The sequence below is a fragment of the Furipterus horrens genome, unplaced genomic scaffold (assembly GCF_987537825.1).
Source record: "Furipterus horrens unplaced genomic scaffold, mFurHor1.1.pri manual_scaffold_3, whole genome shotgun sequence".
In the NCBI taxonomy this organism is placed as follows: Eukaryota; Metazoa; Chordata; class Mammalia; order Chiroptera; family Furipteridae; genus Furipterus; species Furipterus horrens.
This window is the reverse complement of record NW_028327173.1, coordinates 105,081,056-105,109,050: the sequence shown is the minus strand read 5'-3', so window position 1 is coordinate 105,109,050 and position 27,995 is coordinate 105,081,056. Positions and strand designations below refer to the sequence as shown.

Sequence of the window (27,995 nt, the reverse complement as noted above, 5' to 3'; positions counted from 1 at the left end):
AATGGTGACTGTTCATCGATAGCTCAAAGTGGAGCTTGAAGTGTGTCCTCCTCCACAATGGCAATTTATTTGGTGCAGTCCCAATTGGCCATTCAGTTTGTTTTAGTGAAGAATATGGAGACATAAAGAGAGTCATTGATCTGTTGCAATATCACAAGCACAACTGGATCATCTGTGTTGACCTTAAAATGGTCTACTTCCTTCTTGGTCAGCAACACGGATACACCAAGTATCCCTGTTTTCTGTGTATGTGGGAGAGCAGAGCTCGTGAGAAGCATTGGGTGGAGTCGTATTAGCCTCCAAGATCTGACCTCAAACCTGGTGATCCAAACATTCTACATGAGCCACTTGTTGACAGAAATAACGTTCTATTCCCACCTCTGCACATAAAACTGGGTCTCATGAAGCAATTTGTTAAAGCTTTGCCAACTGAAGGAGGCTGTTCTAAGAATCTCATTTTGGCATTTCCTAGCCTGTTGTTTGAAAAGATAAAATACCTTAATATGTATGTTTGGTAGCAGAACTTTACTACTTGTACACAATTTGACTTACAGTAACAATATATAGCCTTTATATGAATAAAATAACTAAATAAACAGTATATTCAGGCAATTTTTTCTTTATTTTCCTTTGTATGTACATTTTGAATGATTCTGGGGACAAAGGGAGGGTATCCTGTACCTTAAAAAGTTGACGTGATAGAGAAAAATTGGTATCACTTTTGGATTCAAATGCCAAGTTAGTCAAAAACAAGTGTCAGATCTAACTCAACGAAAATTGTGTTCCCCAGTGTTATATACCCATCACAAAGGCCTTGACTAACTTAAAAACCAATGAAGAAACTTTTCTAATTCTACTGTGCAACTGATTCTCAATAATTTCAATTATTACTGGAATAATTTTATGCCAAACTACATAGCTGCTTCATATCTGCTTCCAACTGTTGAGATTCTCTAGATTTAGGATAAGGTATCCTGCAAAAAAAAAGTCCAAAGAGGACAACAGCTATAAAAGGAAATAATGGAAAAAAGGGGGAAAAATAGAAAATAAATCTTTAATTTTTCTCCTGTTAAAAAAAACAGAAATAATGAGACAGTACAAGAGAGGTCCATGAAGACTCACTAAGATGGTGAATTTTCCATTAAGAATCTCAGAACGGAGAGGTTCTTCATGAGGTTTCAGCTTTACAATGCCTTCCTTCCTTCGTGTTTCCTAAAAATAAAGCACACAAGATGAATTACCATGAAAATATTATATATCCAGAACAGATTTATGCAATCACCAAATTTCAGAGATAAGGGAGGACTTCACAAGTCAGCTAACTGAATCATAAACTCCTTTGTAACCTCCTTCCATGCCAACTGAGTGGTATCAGCATTCCTTTCCTAATGCCACCTTTTCAGCCCCTTAGGTAGAATAGTTTCCTATGAATCAGGGTGAATTCTAACCCTGAGGACCAACCAATATGTATCATTAGCGTGCAGAGTCAAATTTCTTAAACATGCAGCAGTACAGATATTGTACCAGGATATTAAAATATGTGCCCCCAAACTGGCATCCTAACACATCTTCCAGGCACAAGTCTCTCCTATCTTAGAGTCTCCCCTCCTCTTCCCTCAATATCCTCTCCAATAACAGATGCCATGACCTCATTTTTCTCATCCTGAGAGCCAAATTCTTGTTTTTTACTTTTATTAGTATTTATTTTATGCTAAATTTACTCCCAGGCCATAGCTTTGTTTCTTTGGTTTCTTCTGGGATAACTTTTTCTTCTGTGCAACCTCCTCTTTCGGTTTAGGAAAAATCTGCTCTTCCTTTTTTTTTTGTTTTAAGTATATTTTATTGATTATGTTATTACAGTAGTTCCAATTTTTTCCCCTTTACTCCCCTCTGCCCAGTACCCCCCTTCCCTCTAGCAATCTGCTCTTCTTAATAAGATCATTTTAGTGTGGCAGGGAGAACTCATGAATGGGTTAATCCATCCATGAGCTCTGTGAGTTCTGTGCTACATCTTGGGACCTTTGTCCACTGGATGTGCTCAATGACCAGAGAATCTACGTCTAAACCCTTAAGTTCAGCATTACTCTGCATTTTTAAGAATGTGCTGCAAAAATTCAGCACTCTTTTTGGACCACGGACCCTGTGTCCAGCCCCACTGTTAGGCCTGGGCACACCTACCAACGCCACCACTGTAATGACAGAATGGCACGCATTGCTTCTATTAAGTGGCATCCTTCAGGTACTTGGTAACTTTTCAAATATGCATGCCCTTGATGACTTGGGCAGTTTCACGAGTGTTCTTAAAGTGAACGCAAAGATTTGAACCTCTCGATCTGCATGATTTTGTGGGGTTTTCTGGGTCAAGTGAATAGCAAACTAGTTTCAGAGGTCACCTAAAGCTGCTTTTGGGAAGAGTCATGGTCAGATTCTTTAGGCTCACCCTCAGATCCCTCAAGCTCGATCTAATGCATTCTCATGTTGTCTAACTACAGAAAGTCCTTACTATCACTGAATCCAGGAGACATTTTCAGTCCTCCTTTACGTAACAAGGTTGACCACTCACTTTCCCTTCTTGAGACATTCTCTATCTTTGACAGAGAATATTTTCTGGGTTTTGCTACTTCTTCAAATATTCCATCTAAGTCTCTTTTGTGGGCTCCCTCCCCCCATCCCTTTGCTCACTCACGGACTCATTCATCTATTCTGCAAATATTTGTAGAGCAACCATTATGTGCCATGCACTGAGCTAAGTGCTAGGAACATGCTGGTGAATAAAACAAACCAGGTGTTCCCAAATCCATCTTTAAAATCAAATTCAAATGCCTTCAGTAGCAAGTGAAGACAGTGTTGGCGCTGGGATCACAGAAGAGTACATGTCCTACCTAGAGCATTCAAATTCAACTTTTAAAAGAACTTTTCAGGCTGGTGTTGATGCCGACACCAGCCTGCTGTGTTGCATACTCAATAAACCCTCTTGTTCAGCAGAAAAACAAAATAAAACAAAAAACCCAACTTTTCAAACAAAGACAGCAAAAAGTCTTGAGGTGAGATTCTGTCCTACACACCCTCCTACTCCTCACATTCTCCCAGAATGACCTCGCTCATTCTCACGGCTCCAACATTCAGCTCTACTTTGGTCACTCCAAATCTCCACTGCAGTCCAGTTTTATTTTCTAAACCCTAGACTCATATTCCAACCACTTAGAGGTCGGGTCTATCTGGATATCCCAATGGCACTCCAAATTTAACATGGTCAGACTGAACTCACGACCTTCTCTGTCCATATACCTGCACCCATCCAATGTCTCCTGTATCAGTGAATATCCCTGCCATGTACCCTGTCATCCAAGTCAGAGAACTGGAACCCTGGTCTCCTCTTGCCTCACACACCCCTTTAAGCAACCCTGTCCTACTGATTTTACTTACAGAATCAGACTAATTTTTATCTATCTCCACTTTAAATTATGCCTCAAGACACCATAATCATCTCTTTCCCAATAAGTACAAGAGCCTTTTAATTTATCTGTCTTTAGTTTAGCCATTCTGATCCATTCTCTAAAGTACAGTAAGAAAAATCTTTCCTGAATGCAAATCTGATCAAGTCATTCTGCTGTTTATTTCAACAAATTTCTCTGCCCTCAAGAAAAAGCAGCATGGATGGACCTGGAGAGCATTATGCTAAGTGAAATAAGCCAGTCAGAGAAAGACAAGTACCATATGATTTCACTCATATGTGGACTCTAATGAACAGACTGAACTAACAAGCAAAACAGAGACAGAGCCATAGGTGGAGAGCAGATGACAGCTATGGGGGGTGGGGGGGTGGAGGAACTGAGCAAAAAGGAAAAAGGAGTCGTCGACATGGACAACAGTGCGGTGAGGAGGCTATACGGGGACTGCATGGTAATGGAGAAAATACAATAAAGGTTAAATTTTTAAAAAAAGAAAGAAAGAGAAGCAGCAGATAGATAACTCTCTTATCTGGCCCTGTTTACCCCTCAATCTCTTGCTACACCCCCACTCCCTCTCAGTGTTTTTGCTCAGCTCGATTTCTCCCTAGGTATCAGAAACCTGCTGTTATCTCTGTCATACTTTTGTGAACTTTCCCCCCCTAACTTTTAATTCCTACTCATTCTTTAAGATCTTAATTTAGAAGTCATTTCCTTCAGGAAGGCTCACACAGAAACCAGTACTGCCCTATCATAACGTTTCTATAATTGTTTACTCTGTCTTTCTTAACAGTAGTATCAACACCTGGAGCATAGCACTCTACATTTCCGCTGAATAACTGAATAAATATTGAAGGAGATGATCCACAAGATAAGTTTAAGTGAGCTTTTGTCTTAAATCAATACTAGTGCTTCTTACCCCCCTACACCCCCCTCTCTCTCTCTTTTTAATTTATGGGGATATCTCTTCAAAAGGACTCTCTGATCCCAAGGTAAAGCTCTTGAATACTTACCCTTTTTTTTTTTTTTTTTTAATGAGAGTGGAGAGAACACTTAGAACCACTGTGTGGAGAGTGGGGCAAAGAAAACAGGAACACAGAGAACCCAGCTGCCACAGGTCTGGTCCACCAGAGCTACGTACCCTGTAGGAGTGGAACAACTCTACGGCTCGGAGCACATCAAACTTCCGGGCCATGAGAAACTTGACAGCCACATTCCAAGAGAGAGGGGAAACGTTGTATTGAGCTGTCCACTTGTTAATCTCTTCAAGAAACTGCTTGGTGGCCTGTTTGACAAAGAAAGTAAAGAAAAATGACTAAGTAGAGAACATATTTACTGAAACAAAAAACAAACAAGCAAGAAAAAACTCAATCACCCTTTCCTGCAAGCAAGTCTGAAACCAAAGTTTAGGGAGCAGGTAAAGACAAGTTGGAAACATGCCTGAAACCAGAACAATTGAAAATTCATTTATACAACTCGACAAGGCCAGATGAAGGGGGGAGAGGAAGGATCACAAAAGAGATGCAAACTACTGGCCCCAAAGCAAAAAAGTAAGTTTGCTTTCTTTTTTTTTTTTTAAAGGTTAAAAAAAGGTAGATTGGTCCTCCGAAGGGTTATTGCATGATATGCTGTATAGTACAGGAGTCTCAGCTGCTGCTGTGAGCCCACACAAGCCAACTGGACACAGCAAAACAATCAGAAAATGGTTTTGGCTTTGGAATTAGCAGTACTGTTTGAGAGCTGCAAAACTATTAGGAAGAACTTAACAAATCAAAAGGAAAATTTCCCTTTGCAGCTGACTGATCCCACAGGCCCTCTTCATGCTTCCCATGGCAGCCCAAACCACACATGGACAAGAGGACCCAGAGAGTCATTATTGCCCTTTAATAGTGGTCTGGGAGAGAGACTGGGTGGAGAGTCTGATATTGGGGGGAGGGTGGGGAATTTTCATTTTCACTGTCCGATACCAAGCTGGCAAGATACATCTTTATTCATATCTCTTGATTAACCCACATTCTTTTATCCTCTCTCATCCTATTCCTCCTTACATTTTTAACCAATTTCCACTCTAATATACTATCCTTCCATTTCTTCATTACAAATAGAATTTACACGAGAATTTCTGCACAAAAAAATGTATATTGTGCCCTGTTTGATGTGGCTCAGTGGACTGAGTGCTGGCCTGCAAACCAAAGGGTCACCAGTTTGATTCCCAGTCACGTGCCTGGGTTGCAGGCCAGGTCCCCAGTTGGGGGCGCACAAGAGGCAACCACACATTGGTGTTTCTCACCCTCTCTTTCTCCCTCCCTTCCCCTCTCTCTAAAAATAAATAAAATCTTTTTTAAAAATGTAAATTGTTAAAAACTTTCTGCAGAGCTATTCAGTTCCTTCCACCCAAAAACTTTTCTCATATATTGGTCTAAAAGGTGATCAACTTGATAAGAAATCTGAAATTTAATTGACCAATCAATTCAGTTAAAATGTATTTATTAAATTATTGTTTTATTTATTAACAATTTTCAATAGCTGTGCTAAGAAGTATAAGGAATACAAAAATGAGATTTGTTCCAAAAAGTGTACGACCATTCTACTATGTAACCATGGACAAGGCAGTTCTCTCTTTACCTCTAAATTTTCTATTGAAAAACAAGGGGAGAAAGGGTAACAGCAATGACCTACTTTAGAGTCTTGGCAACAAGTCCTACCTTGCAAGTACTATCCAAATTGCTACCTACGTGTTAAAGCAAGTAGCATACTGGAGTACTAGGAGGGTTAGCAATTCCTCACCACAGACCACCTGATTTATTCATTCCCCAATTTCTAGGAAAGGAAAAAGGCACTTTACAAACCAGAGTAAAATCTAAGCGGTCTGGGGCAATACAGCTTATAATACTGGAAAAGGAGAGAAGCAGCAAAACAAATCAGGCAAAGTGCATAATATGATCCAAGAGATAAAGGCCATGAGGAAAAGCTTTCAGATGGTCACTTCGGCCCAGAACCAGCTGAAGTTAGACCAGAGATATGAGTCCCAGAGAAGACAAGACAAACTTAGAAAACAGTGTGAGTAGCCTCAGTGGGATGAATGGTCAGCATCAGAACGAAGAAAGACTGAATGGAAAAAGACGAGAAATAGGCACAGAAAGATCCCAGAAACAAAACTTCCACCAATCCAGAAGGTCCCCAGGAGATTTTGTAAAGGATGTTTGTTTTTTAAATAACATATCATCTTTCAAATCCTGCCCTCTTGGGCATTTTTGAAGCTGCTTGTAGAATAAAACACCAAAATATTAGTATAACATTCTTTTTCTCTTTTTCTAATAAAAACAATAGACAAATCAACACACAGGCAGGAGGAGGGGCAATATATATATGTATATGTAGTTAAATGACCAAGAGATGGGTGATATGAACTCATCACATATCTATTATGACAATTTTTTATTTTTCATAAATAAACCATGCCCCAATAAGAGAACACAGTTTTCAAACACTTAAATCAACATTTTTATTGGCTTCCTTCTATTAACTCAGTTCGTTCAAGATTCTTAATGTCCTGTAGCTCCCAAGAGCTGTTGCCTTGAACTGACCTCTTTCTCCTGCTGGTCAGGATGTTATTCTTGGCTTTAAGCAAGGGAACAATTCCTCCTGATTTGGCCTGTATAGTTTTCGCATGAGGAAAATGCAGTGTACTGTAAACAACGATGTGATATTTACAGATGCAAAGACACACACATCACCTGCCTCAGATTCACCCTCCTGCACATCCCAATCCATCTGAAAAAAGGCAGAAGGGAGGATCTCGCCTTTTTTTTTTTTTCTTTTTTTAAGATTTCATTTATTTATTTTTAGAGAAAGGAGGAGGGAGGGAGAAAGCATTGATGTGTGAGAGGTATACAGATCTGTTGCTTCTCACACACCCCCAATGGTGGACCTGGCCTGAAACCCAGGCATGTGCCCTGCCCTGGATTGGAACCGAACTGGTGACCTTTCGGTTCTGTTTGAAGGCCGGAGCTCAATCCACTGAGCCACACCAGCATGCCTCACCTTAAATAGCCTTCCACTAGACAGTTATTCAGATCTCTCCTTCGGTTTACACATGGATTTGGCACAACCAGTAAATACAGACCAAGCTGTGGTCCTGTTAGTTACCAGAAAACATGAAGAAAAGCTTTCAGAAAATCCAAATAGTCTAATGAGCAACACACTCTTCAGAAGGGGTAATTTAAATTCCTTAAATAAATATTCAGTGTATTCCTGGTGAAAGAAAGAATGAGCCAAAAGATCAGTCATAGCTTACAAAAAAAAAAAAAAATCTTCAACTCAAGGTCAATGGTTTGAATTTAACTAGGCTTCTTGTTTTTTAAAGTATATTTTATTAATTATGTTGTTACAGTTGTCCCAATATTTTTTCCCACTGCCCCCACTCTGCCCAGGACCCCCACTTCCCTCCAGCAATCCCCTCCCCCTTAGTTCATGTCCATGGGTCCTAAATGTAAGTTCTTTGGCTTCACCCTTTCCTATACTATTCTATTCTATTTTGTTTCTACCAATTATGCTTCTTAATCCCTGCACCATTCCCCCATTTCTCCCCCTTCCCCCTCCCTCCTGAAAGCCCTCTAAATGATCCCTATACCTGTTATTGTGTTCCTGTTCTGGTTGTTTGCTTGGTTTGATTTTGTTTTTTAGATTCACTTGTTGATAGTTGTAGGTTTGTTGTCATTTTCCTGTTCATAATTTTGATCTTCTTTTTCTTAAATAAGTCCCTTTGACATTTCATATAATAAGGGCTTGGTGATGATGAACTCCTTTAGCTTTACCTTCCCTGGGAAGCACTTTATCTACCCTTCCATTCTACATGATAGCTTTGCTGGATAGAGTAATTCTGGTTGTAGGTCCTTGCTTTTCATCCCTTTGAATACTTCTTGCCAGTCCCTTTTGCCTGCAAAGTTTCTTTTAAGAAATCAGCTGATAGTTGTATGGGAACTCCTCTGTAGGTAACTCTGCTTTTCTCTTGCTGCTTTTATTCTCCCTTTATCTTTAACCTTTGGCATTCTAATTATGATATGTCTTGGTGCGATCCTCTTTGGGTCCAACATGTTTGGGACTCTGTTTCCTGGACTTGTATTTTTACTTCCTTCATCAAATAAGGGAAGTTTTCCTTCATTATTTTTTCAACTAAGCTTTCAATTTCTTGATCTTCCTTTTCTACTTCTGACACCCCTATGATTCAGATGTTGGTACATTTAACGTTGTCCCAGGGATTCCTAATCCTCTCCTTGTTTTTTTCAGTTCTTGTTTCTTCCTTTTGTCCCAAATCAATTATTTGAATCCTGGCTTCCTTCCCATCACTGTTGGTTCCCTGTATATTTTTCTTTATTTCACTTTGTATAACCTTCACTTCTTCCTTTATTTTGTGGCCATAGTCAATAATTTCTCTGAGCATCCTGATTACCATTGTCTTGAACTACACTTCTGATAGATTGGCTATCTCTGTTTCATTTAGTTCTTTTTCTGGGGCTTTGTTCTGTCCTTTCATCTGGGTCATATTTCTTTGCCTCCTCAATTTGGCAGCCTCCCCGTGTTTGTTCCTATGTATTGAGTAGAGGTGCTTTGACTCTCTGTCTTGGTAGTATGGCCTAATGTAGAGTCCAGCGGCCCAGCCTCCCCTATGACCCAAACTGGGTACTCAAGGCGTGCCCTTCATGTGAGCTGAGTACACCCTACTCTTGTAGTTGAGCCTTAGTTGCTATTGGCAGAACCATGGGAGAGATTTACCCAGGCCAGTCAGCTGCAAGGCTTGACTGTGACCACTGACTACCAACCTCCACCCTCTGTGGAGGATCAGCTGTGCAGGGGCAGGGTGGTGGGGCTCTGACATGGTCTGTAGCTATTGACTGGGTGCACTGGCTCTGGGATTTCCCAGTGGGTGCAGGCCAAGGTCAGCCCCCACCTGTGTTTTGCCAGGTGCCACCCTGCCTGAGCTATAAAGCAACCTGAGATGGCTGCTGCTTGTGCTAGACTTGGATATTCCCAGGTGAAGCCAACTGTGAATCTAAGCTGGCTGCTGGTGGTACCAGACCTAGAGCTCACTAAGGCCAGCTGTTGCTTATCTGATAGGATTTAGGAAGTTGTGAAGCCTGAGCCAAGACCAGCCATTCACATGGAAAAGCAGCTTGAGTGGGCCGGTAAGTTGGGGAGGGCAGAGTGTCTGGGGCTCTCCTAGGTGGGTCAAACAGTGCTACCAGGTTGCTGGAGTCTCAGATATGGCACTAGCTTGCCATCTCTGTGAGGGGAGGGTTTAGAAAAAGAGACAGATCATAAAAAAGAAATTGAAAAAATCAAAAAAGAGACAACGGCCTCTGCTGGCCTAGATGCCAGACACTTCAGTTTCTCCCCGCACACCACTGATGCCTTTCAAGCTGCTATCTCATGTCAGGTTTCAGGGTTTGGCGGAGGTAGTGAAGGCCAGCAGCCAAATGCTGAACAGGATGGTTTATTGAGTATAGGGCACAACAGGCTGGAGTCTTGGAGTCTTGGAGTCAGACGCCAGCAGCTAGGGTCAGGGTGGGGTGAGTTTTTTAAGGAGTTTCTGGGGCTTGTAATGTGGAAACAGCACAGGATAGGCTAAGATGCCTCCTTATACGGCCAGCAGGTTGGCAATTGGCCCAGCTGCGATCTCCTGATAGTTGCCTGAGTCTAGGGCAGCTGGGGCAGGGGTATAGGTGAGCTGCCTCATGTTGGGTTTTTGAATGGCTGGCTTCTACTTCACAACCCAGTGCTGGAGCTCAGAGGGAGTGAGTCTTAGTAGATGACTCCATGTCTGGGTTAAGAGAAACTGCTTGGGGCTCCCTAAGTTTTCTTCACCGACTCAAACCCTGTTGGTTTTTGCAGATAGAAGTTGTGGGGTCTTCTCTTCCTGTCACTGGAACCCTGTGTTGGGGGGCCTAGTGTGGAGCTGGGACGCCTCACTCCTCAAATATCCCTCCTGAATTTTTATCCACCGCATGTGGATGACAGATCAGCCCCATCCGCGTCTGCACCCCTCCTACCCATCTCAACGAATGTGGTTTTCTTTAATTCCATAACTGTCAGATTCCCATTCAACTAGATTTTTGACAGTTCTGGCTGATAATTGTTCTATATTTTAGTTGTAATTTTGATGTGATTGTGTTACAGAACCCCTGGGCTGCTCCAATTGAAACAGAACCCATAGGCTGTTTTGTTAGGGGCCTGATTGCCCGCCACTAGAATTATAACTCTCAATACCAGAGTTTAGTAAAAAGAAAAAGAACTGTTTATTTAACAGTTATATAGATTTAGATTATTTGCGGATTTTTGCCGTTAAGTCTTATGTTCCTTAAAACACCCAACAACACATATTTCTGCCTCCCCCTACCAAACCAGGCTAGTTTTAGAAAAGTTAGAGAAACCGTTTCCCTACTTCCTAGACACAGTTCAGTTTTACCGGTAGCTGCCAATCATTCGATCCTGATTGGGAAGGTCTTTCTGTGTTGCGGTGTCTGCCAGCTTCCAATTCAGAACCACGTGAATTCCCAGCCTTCTTGTGAGCTGCATGGAGTTTTCCCTTCTTAAAGCAGCATGGTGTACCCTTCTTTGTAATTCACAAGGAGAACTTCTTAAAACCATATGGTCAGTCCCCTTCCTTTCAAAGCAGCATGGTGTGTGTACCCTCCTTTGTAATTCGCATGGAGAACCCCTTCACCAAAACCATATGGAGAACCTTCCTTTTCAAAACCGCATGGTCAGTCCTGTTAAAATGTCTGCCGCTTATTTTTAAATCCCTGACTGCGTCCTCTGACGCAGTCGGCATGGTCCCCAGTTTTGATCATTCACAGAACCTCACGCAGGCTCTGTGTGCTTTTACCATACCCCCCCCCCAAGACACCTCCCATCTTCCCAGGCCTTGGGTGCATTAAACCATTTGCATAACAAAGACACTAGTGCCTAGCCTCAGGCATGTGAAGGCATCCTGAAAGCTGCTTTCTTCTCCCCATGCCCCAGCTGCAAGCTGGGGTGGGGGGTTTGGACATCCCCCCTTCTGTAACAGTTTTGCGAAGAGGCAAGTTACATCTGCCTACGTCGCCATCATGACCAGATTCTATCTAGGCTTCTGAGTAACTATGGTGGTTAATGCTTGGCAGTTAAGGAGTGGTCACAGTTCAAACAGCCATGGTCTTCCTTCAGAGAAAGGTCTGAACTGATGTATAGAAAAACTAACATTACCACTTATAACCCTCCTCAACCAGCTTTTCAGATACAGGTAAAATTTGTTTCAGTGTAGTCAAAAACTTACTGTAATTACATACTTTTCCCACAATCATGTTTAAATAGATAACAACAAGTTTCTTGATTATAGCCATAAAGAAAAAGACACTAGATAACCTGCTATAAAATGGCTGAGAAATCTGTCAATTAAGTGAATTATACCCTGGCTACCATCTACTGGTGTTAAAATATGGTATAGAAAAAATAAAACTAACAAAATAGTAGTCTTCATGTTACAGCAAACTCCCCAAAAGATCAATAAAACTGTGCTGGCAGCCCTGGCTGGTGTGGCTCAGTAGATTAAGCACCAGCCTGTGAACCAAAGGGTCACTGGTTTGATTCCCAGTCAGGGCACATGTCTGGGTTTTGGGCCAGGTCCCTGGTTGAGGATGAAAGAGAAATAGCCAAACATTGATGTTTCTCTCCCTTTTTCTCCCTACTGTGCCCTCCTCTAAAAATAAAATAAATAAAATCTAAAAGTAAATGAAATATTTTTTTATATGTGCTGGCAGACTCAGTTTCACAAGTAGTACCTTAAATCCTGTTCTAAGAAAATGGAGGAGAGAGTGGAAGAGCCAGACCTATAAGAAACCTGTTCTTGAAATCAACTCCTGGATATCAGCTACCCAAGTAGCCTCGTGGGTTTGGGAGTCCAAAAAAAAACCCCATCCTCTCACTGCTATGTGACATTTGGGCAAGTCATTTAACCACTCTGAACCTCAATTTCCACCTCTGGAAAGACATGGCTTGAAAGAGACAAAAGACAGAAAAGCATCTACCACAGTACTTGGCATATGGAGATAGTCTCTGAATGGATGATTTTTTTCTTTTTATTCCAGTTATTTCACACTAAAACTTTTTCAACAGAGATAGAGTTCCTCAGAATCAAGTAACCTCTGTTGTTTCTCTTTATCCTATAGCAATTCAATCTCTCTAATCCATTTTATTCCAAGGCATAAACTTAAATTAGAAACTTCCAATATGTGTTAAACTGCAAAACAGAAGTCTCTAAAGAAATAACACCTCCTCATTCAGGGCTCTGTGGCAATATAGATGAAGCAGGCTCCAGAAGTGTTTATAACCCTATTTCCATCTCTAAATCCTGTGTCCCTACTTTCAGACCACACTGGCAGCTCTGGGAATTAACAATGCCATCCTGAACACAAGTCCTTTTTTTTTTAAATCCTCACTGGAGGGCATGCTTATTGATTTTAGAGAAGGGAAGGGGGGGAGAGAAACATCAGTGATGTAAGAGAGAAACATCAATGGGTTGCCTCCTGTACACGCCCCAACCAAGACAAACCCGCAACCCAGGTAAGTGCCCTGACTGGGAATGGAACCCGCAGCCCTTCAGGTTTACAGGACAACACTCCAACCAAATGAGCTACACCAGTCAGGGTGAGCAAATGTCCTTTTCACAGCATCAAACTGACTAAAGGCTATTTCTCATAATAAACAAGCAACTTTGTACAGTACAAACATCAGCAAGAAATGCAGTCACCCTGCACTGAATGCCTAAATAGAGAAAGTGATTCAGTAGAAGACTTAGGGTTGCCTTTTACAAATTGGAGATTACCTCTATGTTTCAGCAAATATGCCATTTCCACAAGAATTTCAGGGAGAAATGCATTAGTAAACTATCTTCCTCTTATGACCATTTTCCCATCTTTCCTTCTTTGTGAATTATTGCCTTGTTATGTCTAATAATATCTTTAGTCCTTATCAATATGCTAAGAAACAGAATCTGACCTAAGACACATTAGCTTGCTATATGTAGTAAAGTGAGGTTTGTTGAATTTTCAGAAACTAGTCTTTCCATTAGCCCTTTGTTAGTATGCCAGATATGGAAATATACTTATTCACTTAGAATTACTATTTACTGGTTTGTCACAAATATTTTCATTTTATCAGAAAAATCTTGTCTTTTCTTAAGATGTGATCTTAAAGAACAAAAGAGCCAGTGCTTTCTAAAATAGGGTTTTACGGCATCTGGAAAGGAAAAGTTTTTAGGACAAATTTCTAATTTTATCATATTATAGAACAATGTAATAAAAGAAATTTGCAAAAAAAAGAAAAGGTTACCAATAATCCTACATACCTATTTACGTGCTTTTAATAATTTAAAAATTAGGCCTGAACCGGTGTGGCTCAGCTGGTTGGACAACATCCTGCAAAGCAGAAGTCGCCGATTAATTCCCAGTCACATGCCTAGGTTGTGGGTTCGGTCCCCATTTGGGGTGCCTACGTTGCACGTCTCCATGTTTCTCTCCCTCTTTCTCCCTCCCTTCCCCTTTCTGTAAAAATAAATAAATCACATCTTTTAAAAAATTAAATTCAACAGAAAAATACTAATAAATACATAATTTTCTAAGTATATGTTCCCACAACCAACACCACCAAAAAAAAAAATCTTGGGGGGGACAGGGAAGAGCAGAAAAAGTAGAACTTTCAAGTATATATTGTTCTAGTTCAGAGAAGCATTTTCTCACTGGCAATTTTCCATGCCTAGCAGCAGTAGTGTTCCCCTTCAGGGCAAAAGAACAGTAGAGCTCTTTCAGGCATCCAGTTAGGTAGTCAGTCAAGCATTTACACGTATGTATCTGTTGAGGCCTACTCAGTGCTAAGCATACAGTGACTGCTGAGGAGCTGCAATTTAGAGATACTCTATTCTGAGCAGTGGGCAGTCATTTAAATACGGAGACAGATTTATTAATAGGTCATTCTCATATAATTTGATAAGTTCTAGGACAGACCTATGAGCCCAGTGCTAAGGGCAATTTTTAAAAAATCTTTTTAGCCCTGACAGGTGTGGCTGTTGGCTGGGTGTCGCCCTGCAAAAGAAGGTTGCTGGTTTGATTCCCAGTTGGGTCACATGCCTGGGGGTTGGGAGTTCGGTCCCCAGTGGGGGCCCATGCAAGAGGCAACCAATCAATGTTTCTCTCCCTCTCTTTCCCTCTCTCTATAAATAAATAAATAAATAAGTATTTTTAGAGGAGTGCCTTTAAAAGACGAGTAAAAATTTCCCAGGCAGGAACAAGCATTCTAGTTAGACAAAACAAAATGTGTAAAGGCAGAGTCATGAAAGAACAGAGATTATTGGGGATACAGTGTGTCCAGCAGTGTGTGACAGAGAGTGGAGGAACATGAGCTGATGTAGAGGCTGAGCTAACTGGGAAGGCTCTGTGCTTCCTATCTATTTCCTTAGCCAAATTTGCATGCTGTGTTCCAGCTTCCAGACAGTACAGACGGGAGGAGTCAACAGAGATCAAAGGGATGAGGGTATAAATTCGCTTTTCCTCCTCCCCCAACCCCACCCCAACCAAAATGACTTTGTTAGCCCAGACTGGAAGGAAAAAAATCTAGCAGCAATGACGAAAGTTTCCTGAAGGTAGGGATCCTGTGCATTTTATTCACCTAGTTGCTAGCACAGTGCCAAGCAAACATAATTACCTATAGTAGTATTTCCTAATAAGTAAGTTTGGTGAATGAATAATAAACAACAGAATTCTGAAGTCATTAACATTTACAGGACAGAGGAGAAAGAACAAAGGAACTTTTAAGATTTACTTTTAGAAAAACTATGACCACTGATTATCAAAGAAATGTAAATTAAAAAATAAGCTACCAAATATTCCCTACAGGAAAAAAAAAAAAAAAAAAAAAAACAGGCTCAGATGATTTTTACATAGTTTATTAAACTTTCAGGATACAGAAAACTCACATGGCATAGAAAGAACAATATAATAGAGGAAATATACATTATAAGAAAAGAGGGTTTATCCCAGGAATGAAAAGATAGTTTACTATTAGGAAATCTAGCAAAGTACTTTCTGTATTAACAGATAATAAGGTAGAAAAAGTGTATACAATCTTCTCAACAGACACTGAAAATGCATTGACTAAAATCCAGAACACATCATGATTTTTTAAAAGTATATTTTATTGATTATGCTGATATAGTTGTTCTGATTTCTTTTTCCTTTGCTCCCCACCACCCAGTACCTCCATTCCCTACAGCAATCCCATCCCATTTAGTTCATGTTCATGGGTTGTGCATATAAGTTCTTTGGCTTCACCCTTTCCTATATTATTCATTTCCCTATTTATTTTGTACCTACCAGTTATGCTTCTTAATACCTGCACCATTTCTCAATTTCTCCCCCTTGCCCATCCCACCTGAAAATTCTCCAAATGATCCCCATACCTATGATTCTGTTCCTATTCTGGTTGTTTGCTTAGTTTGTTTTTGTTTTTATTTTTTAGGTTTTGTTGTTGATAGTTGTGGGTTTGTTGTCATTTTAATGTGCATAGTTTTGATCTTCTTTTTCTTAAATAAATCCCTTTAACATTTCATACATTAAGGGCTTGGTGATGATGAACTCCTTTAGCTTTACCTTATCTGAGAAGCACTTTATCTGCCCTTCCATTCTAAATTATAGCTTTGCTGGATAGAGTAATCATGGTTGTAGGTCCTTGCTTTTCATTCCTTTGAATACTTCTTGCCAGTCCCTTTTGCCTGTAAAGTTTCTTTTAAGAAATCAGCTGATAGTCTTATAGGCACCCCTTTGTAGGTAATTCTCTGCTTTTCTCTTGCTGCTTTTAAGATTATCTCTTTATCTTTCACCTTTGGCATTTTAATTATGATGTGTCTTGGTATGGTCCTCTTTGGGTCTAGCTTGTTTGCAATACTCTGTGCTTCCTTTCTATTTCCTTAGCCAAATTTGAGAAGTTTTCCTTCATTATTTTTTCACATAAGCTTTCAATTTCTTGCTCTTCCTCTTCTCCTTCTGGCACCCCTATGATTTGGGTGTTGGCATGTTTGAAGTTGTCTCCGAGGTCTTAAGCCTCTCCTAGTTTTTTTCAATTCTTGTTTCTTCATTCTGTATTGCTTGACTGTTTATTTCTTCCTTATGTTGCAACTGATTTCAACCCGGTTTCCTTCCCTTCACCATTGGTTTCATGTGGATTACCCTTCATTTCACTTAGCATAGTCTTCCTTCTTCCCTTCTGCATTTGCGGTATTCAAGCATATCTGTCAAGTCTGTGAGCATCTCTATCACCAGTGCTTTGAACTCCGTGTCTGTAAGGTTGGCTATCTCCTTGTCAGTTCTCCCAATGGAACCTTGGTTGTTCCCTCTTTTGTCTGAGGTAGAGCTGTCATACCTATTATGTTGTAAGGGGCAGAGCCTCAGGGATTCGTCAGTACAGGGCAACCTTTTCACCACGTTGTGGCGCTCTATGTGAGGGATGGGACTGAGAGGCAACAATGCCGCTTGCTCGGCACTCACCCATTTTCCAGGCACTTCTCTCAGTTCCCATATAGGACTGGAACCTCTCTAGCTGTTTCCCTGGTTGTGGTTCACTGAGTGGATAGGTTTCTGGACTTTCTAGGACCATGTGGCCCTCTAAACAAGCAGACTCTGCTGAGAGACTGGCAGTTTCCTCCTCTGTCCCAACCCCCTCTCGTTTTCACAGTCAGAAATAATAAGGCTTTATTTTCCCCAGCACTGGAACCATGAGCTGTACTATCTGGTCTGGTCCTAGGAGTGCTCCCCAGGTTTCCCTGCCTACTTTTATAATGCATGACTGCACTTTCCACCGCCAGCCACAGCCACTGCCCTGCTGTCGCTGCCGTTGCCTCCATACCCCATCCTCTCTGCCCTGGCTCTGCCTCTTCCTGTCTAGATGAGTATTTCTTTTTTATATCTTTGTTGAACTTCCATGCAGCTAGATTTTCTGGAACTTCTGGTTGTCTCCACTTTTCAGGTAGTTGTATTCCTTCTTATCTGTGGAGGGAGATGCAGCGTGTCTACCTATGCCCCCATCTTGGCCAGAAGTCCCCCATCATGATTTTTTTAAACATTTAACAAACTAAGAACAGAAGGAACTACCTTAACTTGCTAAGAATTATCTAATAGAAACCTAAACAAGCAATTATTATCGTCGGCAGCCGTCCGTCTCGAGAGACGATGGTGTAGCTTCTTAAGAGTCTATCTGCACCGCCGAGAATGGTTGTGCAGTCCGACTCGGGAGTGACACGGTATCTGTCTCCTCCCGTGTTGAATCGACATCTTGTGATGACGCTGGAGTGTCCTCTCCAGTGAAGCTGAAGCTACAGAGCCTGGGCAGGGTGATATGGAGGGTCTGCTGTTGCCCATGCAGCAGACCCCTCCTCTCTTCGCAGCTGAAGGGTCCAAGGGAAAGACGGAGTCAATACAGCTTGGCTTCAGGTGCGCCGCAGGAGTTGCCGGTGTTGACTACAACGTCAAACCGCCTTAGGGTCTCCGGCTCCGGATTTTTTGTCGGGGTTTACTCCCTTAGCCTTTCCCCTGAAGAGGTATGCTGCAAGGCAGCGGAGGTTTTTTGGAGTCAGAGTTTTCCTTCTCTGAGCAATTATTATACTATTAATAAATATTGAAACATTCAAAGTGTTTCTTTTTCTATTTAAGATGGAAATGCCAGGAAGCCTTCTATTATCACTACTATGTAACACTATATTCAAGGCCATATAATGCAACAAGACAAGAAACCTGATACATAAAGACAGGTATTTTAAAGAGAGAATCCAGAAATAACCCTATGTATATGAGGGGAGACTCAAAAAAAATACCCAGAATTACCTTCTGGAGGGCAGGCCCCTTGTAGTACAGGCTTCCCCCAGTAGGTGAGTGTTCCAGAAAACCATCTGTATAAGTGTACCAGTTGGGGTTGTAGTGAGAGGCTGCCTTCGGCTTCAGTGAAATTTTTTTGAGACTCTTTCAACGCCTTTCCCAATTTCATGATGGGTGATTCACGAGTACACCTGCCCACACTGCACTGAGAGTTCAGCAGTTTTTGACCCAAAACGGCATGATCCCATATCTCACCTCCCTATTCACCTGATCTTTCCCAGAGTGACTTTATTTTGTTTCCCTGGATGAAAAAAGTCCTCAAAGGGAAACGTTTTGCTGATGTGGAAGAAGCGAAACAAAAACAGCAGCAGCACTAAAAGGCATCAAAATCGAGGAGTTCAAAAACTGTTTTAAGAAGTGGGGGAAAAAAGTCTCAGTAGGTGTATTGCATCAATTGGAAATACTTTGACAGTGACTGAAGTGAAACATGTAAGAACAGACAATTTTTTATAAATAAATTCCAGTTTTGGAGTGCATCCTCCCTCATATACTTTTTAATACAGACCTTTGTATAAATATGATTCAAGTTACATGCCAATTGATAGGAAATGTTTGGGTTTTTTTTTTAGATTTTATTTATTTATTTTTAGAGAGAGGGGAAGGGAGGGAGAAAAAGAGAGAGAGAAACATCAATGTGTGGTTACCTATTGCGCGCCCACAACTGGGGACCAGGCCCACAACCAGGCATGTGCCCTGACTAGGAATTGAACCAGCGGCCCTTTGAGTCACAGGATGGCACTCAATCCACTGAGCCACACCAGCCAGAGCTAGAAATGTTTTATATAAATTTATTCATATATGCATAAAATACTTGTAGGAGGATATATTTTAAAATAGGTAATATTGGTCACCTCTGGGGAGAGTAACTGAATTGGGGTGAGGAAATATAGTATGAGGGTAAACTATGGGCTTTCATGTCTTTTAAACTAGGTCCATATTAAACCTAGTAAAAAGCCAAATAAAATCTAAAAAGAAAAGATAAATTTAAAAAGCGATACCATTTCTATCAATTGACAAAAATTTAAATGACTGTTAACATACAGTACTGGCAATACTAAGGGATATGGAGGCTTTTGCACCATGTGGCAAGTACATATGTCACTACTCCTTTGTATCACTATGGTATGTATCTAGCACAGTCTTAAATGTACAAACACTATGACCCACACAACCACTTCTAGGAGTCTACTGTACAAAAACACAGAAACTTACAGAAGGTTCTGGCCGAGAGGAAGGTATAAGTAGACACGCTGAATCTCCCTCCACAATTAAGAAGGAATAAAACTACCTAAAACAAAACAACCAGAGTATGAGAAAATTGAACTGCATGGAAGTCCATCTAAGAAATAAAGAAGAAATACTCATCCAGACAGGCAGGAGAGTCAGAGACAGAAAAGAGAGGCTCAGTGCAGTGGCAGAGGCAGCAGCAGCAGGGCAGTGGCTGTGGCTAGCAGCAGAAAGTGCAGTCATACATTATAAAAGTTGGGAGGGAAATCTGGGAGAAAAACCTGGGGAGTGCTCCCAGGAACAGACCAGAGAGCGCAGCTCATGGTTCCAGTGTTGGGGAAAATAAAGCCTCACTGCTTCTGACTGTGAAAACCAGTGGGGGTTGGGGCAGAAACTGCCAGGATCTCAGCAGAGTCCACTTGTTTAGAGGGCCACATGGTCCTAGAAAGTCCAGAAACCCACCCACTCAGGGGACTACAACTAGGGGAACAGCTAGAGAGGTTCCAGTCCCATATAGGAAGTGGAAGAAGTGCCTGTAAAAGAGCGAGTTCTGAGCATTGTTCCCTCTCAGACCCCTCCCCAACATACAGCACCACAACGTGGTGAAATGGGTCATCCTGTACTGACGAATACCTAAAGCTCTACCCCTTACAATGTAACAGGAGCAACAGCTCTACCACAGAAAAAAAAGCAAATACAGGAGGCTGTCAAGTTGAGGAGACAGAGAAGTATGGCCCAAAAAGAGGGAACAGATCAAGGTTCCACTGGTAAACTGAGTGACGAGGAGATAACCAACCTAACAGAGGCAGAGTTCAAAATACTGGTGATAACAATGCTCACAGACTTGACAGATATGCTTAAGTAGGGCAAACGTTTAAGGGAAGAAATGAAGGCTATACTAAGTGAAATGACGAAAAGTTCACAGAAAACCAGTGGGGAAAGGAAGAAAGCTTGTGTTCAAATCAATGATTTGGAACATAAGGTAGAAAAAAAACAGTCAACCAGTACAGAATGAGAATATAAAAATTGAAAAAAAAGGAGAGGCTTAGGAACCTCTCAGACAACTTTAACATGCCAACACCCTACTCATAGGGGTGCCAGAAGGAGAAGGGGAAAAGCACAAACAAACTGAAAACTTATGTGAAAAACTATTGAAGGAATGCTTCCCTTATTTGGTGAAGGAAATGGACATACAAGTCCAGGAAGCACAGAGACTCCCAAACAAACTAGACCCAAAAAAGACCACAGCAAGACACATCATAATTAAAATGCCAAAGAGAGAAATCTTAAAAGCAGCAAATAAAAAGCAGAGTTACCTACAAAGGGATGCCTATAAGACTATCAGCTGATTTCTTAAAAGAAACTTTGCAGGCAAGAAAGGACTGGCAAGAAGTATTCAATGTGATGAAAAGCAAGGACCTACAGCCAAGATTACTCTATCCAGCAAAGCTATCATTTGGAATGGAAGTGCAGATACAGTGCTTCCCAGACAAGGTAAAGCTAAAGGAGTTCATCATCACCAAGCCATCATTATATGAAATGTTAAGGGAACTCATTTAAGAAAAAAAAAATCAAAACTATTAACATTAAAATGACAACAAACTCACAACTATAAACAACTGAATCTAAAAAATAAAAATAAAATCCAACAAAGCAAAGCAGAATAGGAACAGAATCATAGGTATGGGGATCATTTGGAGGGTTATCAGCTGGGAGTGGGGAGAGGGAGAAATAAGGATATGGTGCAGGAATTAAGAAGTATAATCAGTTGGTACAAAATAGACAGGGGGAAGTTAAGAATAATATAGGAAAGGGTGAAGGCAAAGAACTTACATGCATGACCTATGGACATGAACTAAGGGGGGTGGGATTGTCTGAGGGAACGTGGGTACTGGGCGGAGGGGAGCAAAGGGAAAAGAAATTGGGACAACTGTAACAGCATAATCACAGTTCAACTAACCAAATAAAATACTGTTAACACTTCAGTGAATTATCATTTGTATTCCTAGTGTACCTCCAGATGGGGTCAGTTCCTGGATCATTCTTACAGCTGAAAATGCACACAGAAGATAGTGGAGATGGTGCTTGCAATCAGATCTGTTTCACTTTAATTTTAAAGAAGTATTTACAGTATACTTAATTCTTATTGATTCCTACCACTTTTCTTCATTGTCCTTATTTATCTACTCTATTTCCATGGACCAAACTTCCTAAAAAATTAGTTTTACTTTCATTTGTTTTGATTTCCAATCTTTCCTTCAAAAAGCCAGATAAACTATAGGGTATTTTATTGTCTCTAAAATTTTTTTCTGATTCCTTGTGCAAGCCTTAGCTATAAAACATGACATGCAGTTCCTAAGTCCATCTATTCAAGTGGGTAAGACATTTTTACCTTTCAGTGGTTCCCTTCATTAAGTTTTCTCTACCAATATACTAAATAGCAAGTCCCTTCAGAGAGGACACAGTAAATGTAACTTACTTATGAAGATAAATCATTAATAGGACTACTGTGAACAATGTGGATAACAGTATTTTGGGAATTACAACCAACTACTTAAAACATCCAGCATAGAACCCTACACAGTGCGTATACAAAATTTTTCTTACTTTAAAAGATCTACCATTATCAGGTTTCTTTATTCTGGTATCCATGTATTGCAAAATGTAAAATCTCTTTTACCCATTAAGGGCTCAAGTGAACTTCAAACTCAAAGTCCTATAAATCCCATCAAAAATGCTAAGACTGAAAAAAGAAAAAGAAAAGAAAAAAGCTAAGACCAGATAACCATGAAGAAAAGCCTAGTGCCATCCTCCTGATGAACCCAAATGGAAATGGTTCTGAAATTCCACTCTTTCATATATTACATAAAGCATTGTGCAAAAACAAAACAAAAAACAAAAACAAAAAAACACAAACTGTTATTAAAGGATTAACATCACACTGGGAACTGCACAGTAAAAAACTGTCATGAGCATCTGTTCGTGATTGTCTTTCCTATAAGTCAGCCAGGCAGCTGCTCGGTTAGTTGCCTGCTGAACAGCGCAGCACCAAGGAATAGACAAGAGTCACACAGTAACTATGCTGTTCACTCAGCTTTTATTGATGCAGGGTCGCTAAAGTAGAACATCAACATGCATTAATACCCTATTCACACTCTAACAATCTAAGAGAATTTTAACACAAAAATACACAGCAATCAATGGGGGATAACAAACCCGAGTCCCCGAGTGTCTCAGTCTGCAGGTCCAGGAGAGAGCATGGTGGGCAAGGGAGTTGTCAGCGTCTTGCAAGGAAGGTCTCCGGAGCCAGGTAGGCAGCAGGGCAGACGAAGACCTCAGTCCAGCAGGCCAGAGCCTCTGGCGGCCAATGCCAAGGGAGATCAGCATGGCGTGGAGCAGCGCTCTGGTGTGTGGGGCTCAGCTGTCTTGGCAGTGGCTTGAAACTTGCCTTAGTTATACCTGAAAAGTGGTGTACTCCACCTTTTCGGGTCCTTTCGATACATGTTTCGGCACCCCTGATGCCAAGTTTGGAATTTGTCCAAGCACCTATGGGTGGTACATGGCTGTTTTGCTTGGCACCCCTGCTAGCAAGGGTGGAATTTCCCCAGGAGCCTATCTATGGGCGGTCCCTCTCTGAAGACGTGTCTGTTCTGACCACATGAGTAGATCTCTTAAGTGAGTCCCCTTGCCAGATGTGTCTTTAAGCAGTTTTCCTCATGGTTTACTGAAAGCCATTTTAGTTGACATGAGTGACTCCACTTTGTTTTATATACTTTATGCTATCTTGATCAGACCAGTGTCATTTTATTGGTCCTGCTCTCCACAAAAACCCAAAGTAAGGCTGACCAAATGAAGCTTCCCTTATGAGTCCATAGCTTTAGGCAACACTGAAGGGCCAGAATTAATTGAGCTATTAAACATGAAAAGCACCTCAAAGTTAATGGTTTCCTACCTACAGAAGTGAAGGCTAGGGTTTATCAGCACTCCATCAGCCAAGTGTGAAATCCCCCAGACCAGTAATAGCCAGCCTCCAATAACCTGACCAACAAAAAATATTCTATTCCTTTCAGAATCCTATTTTGGTCTCCCCTGGTTCATGGTTCCTTTTCATATGTTAAGAGAGCACTGGGTTACACATTACAGAAAAGACGGCAATTCAATCCAATCACTTGTTAGAGCAGGACTTTGCCCCTCCCAGTTCACACAAGCCAAAGAGGTGATCCAGCAAGAAATAACAATGGTATCAAACATTTGCAACGCATTTAACAGGTGCCAAAGAAGGAACTGTACATATGTCATACTCAACAGCTGTGGCAAGTAAAGTATTATTAACTATTAGGTAGGACATATAGCAAATCAAGGCAGGGAAGAGGAGGGAGACATGTCTCACCCATTAACTCACCACATAAATCAAAGTACATAGAGCCTAATAAACAAGTTGCCTAAGGTCACTCAACTAATAAATGACAAACCTGAGGTTTCAAGGTTTGAACCCAAGCCTTTTCAAATCCTATAGTCTTTCCACTCCACTAGGTGGTCTTGAGAAACACAAGACACATATCATTCATCTTAACAACAGATAATATATATATCATGTGTTTGTCTATGAACAAAATTACTCTGGAAGTATATACAAGAAACTGGTAATACTGTCTCAGAGAGCTATGTAGCTAAAAGACATGGTAAGAGGGAGAATATTTACCACATTCTCTTCTGTACTTTAAGTTTAAATCATGTGACTATATTATCTACTCAAAAAATAAAATGCATTGATCTTATATTGTCTTATATATAAATAATAGAGATATCTGAACATAATGCTTTAAAAGTAGTATTTTAATGGTGGATTTAAATGAACTGAAATTTTTTTCTTTCATTGTCAGTGCTGTGTGTCCTGTATAGCAAATTCTGCCTACTTCAAGGTCATGAAGATCTATGTTTCCTTCTAGAAGCTTTATGGTTGTGTTTCAAGTTTAGACCTATGATCCATCTTGAAATAATTTTTACATATTGACTATTTTTCTTTGCTATTACTTTGTCGTCACCTGACTGATAAGATTCTTCTAACCCTAAAGATGATCATTGTTCTCTTTGTGAGCTTTAATGGCAGAAGACTGCTCTGTAACTTCTACCAACCACTGCTGCCACCTATTCATTTATGTGTGTTTCCTCCTTGGTGATGGCTCACTGAATCGCAGAGAGATTGAGCCATATCTCTCTCTCCCCCCCTCTCTCCCCTCTCTCTCATAGCTACTCCCCATCACACTTTCAGGGCCTCCAAGGGACTGGTTTTAAAACAAAATATTTAGGAAAGGCATAGGAAAACAGCATCTTGTCCTAAAAAGTTGCCACCTGGAATAATGAAGTATTCCATGGGAATGCATGGTTATGTAAACTATGCCACCAAATGATAAGTTGGTTGATACCTTCATATTAGGGTCAGAGGGAAGAAGTTAGGGGCCTCTACAAAGGGGTAAAGGGTTATAGCTGCTTTTAGGAACCCCTAGCCCTAAACAGGGGATGTTCTCAGGTACTACGGGAACTGCGTCACATTGGGTTTCCTGCTGAAGGCATTGACCAGTGGCATGTTTACTAAATTCAAGCTGGCATCTCTCCTCTCAGACTTAAAAACCACTCTCCAGAAAAAGTCTATCAAAGAGTTTGATGAAGAATTCTCAGAGACAAGGGAGGAAATAATTCAACAACAAAACATTTCTAAATTATCATAAGAGAAAAGTCATGTCAAAAGGTTGAGGGGTAGAAGAATATAACAGAAAAGAAACAAAAATGTGGAGAATAAACAGGAAGCTCCTCACCATCAGCAAGAACAAAACCTTTCAGGTTCCCAGAAGGAGACAAGGGGGAGAGGAACAGATAGTTGATCACTCTCTATAAGGAAAAACCTAAAGGTAGCTTGCCAAATGGTTAAATGTGGGGTGAAGCACACTACCAGAAGAGACTTGGAGAGTCTTTCCAGGGGAAAAAAAATCTAAAGTACTTGGAGAAATAGGGAGTAGAAGAGGCCTTTAATAACAATATTGATCTATTCCAATTGATAGCTGGGACTTTAGAAAAGGAGGAATGTGAATGGCTGTCAATAAGTTGGGAGTTGACTTTCCAAATCACGCTAGAACATTCTTCTCTTTCCCCTACTCCCACATCTGACTTACTCCTAATTCACCCTATAGATGTCAGTCTCAATTCCACTTTTTCATCCTGAAAGTTTTTCCTGCCTTCCTGCCAGGCACACAGTATTCTAAAAGCTTATGTCTATCCTGTTCCCATTATACTATAAGCTTGGGGAGATGCAGGAGCCTAGACTCCCATGCTCACAACTGCATACTCAACACCAAGCACAGTGTGTCTGGACACTTGCCTATCTGATTATAAGAGCTTAACACTGAAAATAGAGGAAGAGAAAGAAATTCCTGGATAAAACTGGGAAAAAATATCAGGAATGACATAAGAATGGGAAAGGTGACTATTAAATGATAAAAGAAAATATCTGAGAATTCAGTTGCCAATATCTTAACTTCAGACATCTACTAGAGATATCCAAGATAAATTAATTTAAAATTTATGAATTTAATAAAATAAATAAATAGGGACATGATCGCTATCCATGAAAATTTGAGTTTAGTGGATTTGTGAGAGCAGTACAGTATGCCAATGGATGGGCAAATTTCATTCAAATTGTAAAAGGGAAAGTGGGATGGCAGGGTGTCTCAAAATGATATTCCCCAATAGAAATCCATAGACTGCACTGGATAATTTCTGAGAGAAACAGAGTAATGAGACATGACACAGCTATTGGAATACTCACACCCTGCTCAATAATGGAGAATGGATTGTTTTCTTGACTCAGGTCCCCAAATTGGCATACTGGCATGGTGATAAAGATGTTAGAGATAGAAACACCAAGCACCTCATCACTTGCTGGATATCACATTTATCTTAAAAGGATGGAGGGAGTAGAAAAATCTGATAAATTATTGCTGACAGTTTCATCCTAAAAGGATGAGGGAACTACTATTATAACGTTGATTGATCTCAGTTAATGTCTTGATTTGATTGCTATCAACTTCAACTGATCTACCCAATCGTGGAGTATTACCCAGCAAGAAATCTCTAGCACGAAACTTCCCAAACCACTTCTGACATGTTCCATCAGTCACAGCACCTTCTGCATACACTGCACAAATTTGTTTTCGCATTTAGTTGCATTTTTATCTTTCTTGGAATAATAAAACATAATATGCTGAAAATGCTGCACATTTTCTTCCATCTTCAATATTAAAATGGCTATACAAAAATTCACCAATTTTGATGCTTTTGTTTATTTTTTTAAATGCATGCTGATATGACAGCTCTCAAAATACAATCTAACAAAAGTGTTTGAATGACATTAAAGACAACTAAGCACTCGTAGAACCATCTTAACGGAAAAAACCCAAATGAACTTTTTGGCCAATCCAATATCTGCCTAGCTCACATGGTCAAATAACTGGCTGTCTGTAAAAGCATTATGCAACCTTACTATACTGATTTAAGTAACACCAGACCTTTAACAAACCCCTGGCTGGTTTGGCTCAGTGGATTGAGCGTCGGCCTGCGAGCTAAGTGTCGCTGGTTCGATCTTCCAGTCAGGGCACATCAGAGAAGGAAAACTCTGACTCCAAAAAACCTCCGCTGCCTTGCGGCATACCTCTTCAGGGGAAAGGCTAAGGGAGTAAACCCCGACAGAAAATCCGGAGCCGGAGTCCCTAAGGCGGTTTGACGTTGTAGTCAACACCGGCAACTCCTGTGGCGCACCTGAAGCCAAGCTGTATTGACTCCGTCTTTCCCTTGGACCCTTCAGCTGCGAAGAGAGGGGGGGTCTGCTGCATGGGCAACAGCAGACCCTCCATATCACCCTGCCCAGGCTCTGTAGCTTCAGCTTCACTGGAGAGGACACTCCAGCGTCATCGTAAGATGTCGATTCAACACGGGAGGAGACAGATACCGTGTCACTCCCGAGTTGGACTGCACAGCCATTCTCGGCGGTGCAGATAGACTCTTAAGAAGCTACACCATCGTCTCTCGAGACGGACGGCTGCCGACGACGAGACCTTTAACAAAATTAGCTACTAACAATAGCTAATATTTATTGGGTACTGAGGTCTATTCACCAGTCAAGATACTGAATTTTACAGGGGGACTGTCAAATTCTCTCAGTGGCCCTAGGAGGTCAATACCATATTATAGATTTTAAAAAACTAAGATCTCCAACTGTTAAGCAACTGCCCAAAGTCCCAAAACAAGAAAAATGGTGGAACCTGAATCAGTTCTAGGTTTTCTGATTCTAGAAAGCCCACATTTTTAT

At 40.8% G+C, this 27,995-nt stretch overlaps 1 protein-coding gene across 1 annotated transcript in view; it reads right to left on the bottom strand.

Moving 5' to 3' along the window:
* PTPN9 (protein tyrosine phosphatase non-receptor type 9) overlaps positions 1-27,995 on the bottom strand; it is a 109,598-nt gene that overhangs the window by 55,140 nt on the left and 26,463 nt on the right. Inside the window, exons 2-3 of the mRNA XM_090269973.1 lie at positions 4,591-4,734; positions 1,123-1,212 (exon numbers count right to left, since the gene is read on the bottom strand). Of these exons, the coding sequence (XP_090126099.1) occupies positions 1,123-1,212; positions 4,591-4,734 (234 nt within the window). The remainder of the gene's footprint in view (positions 1-1,122; positions 1,213-4,590; positions 4,735-27,995) is intronic.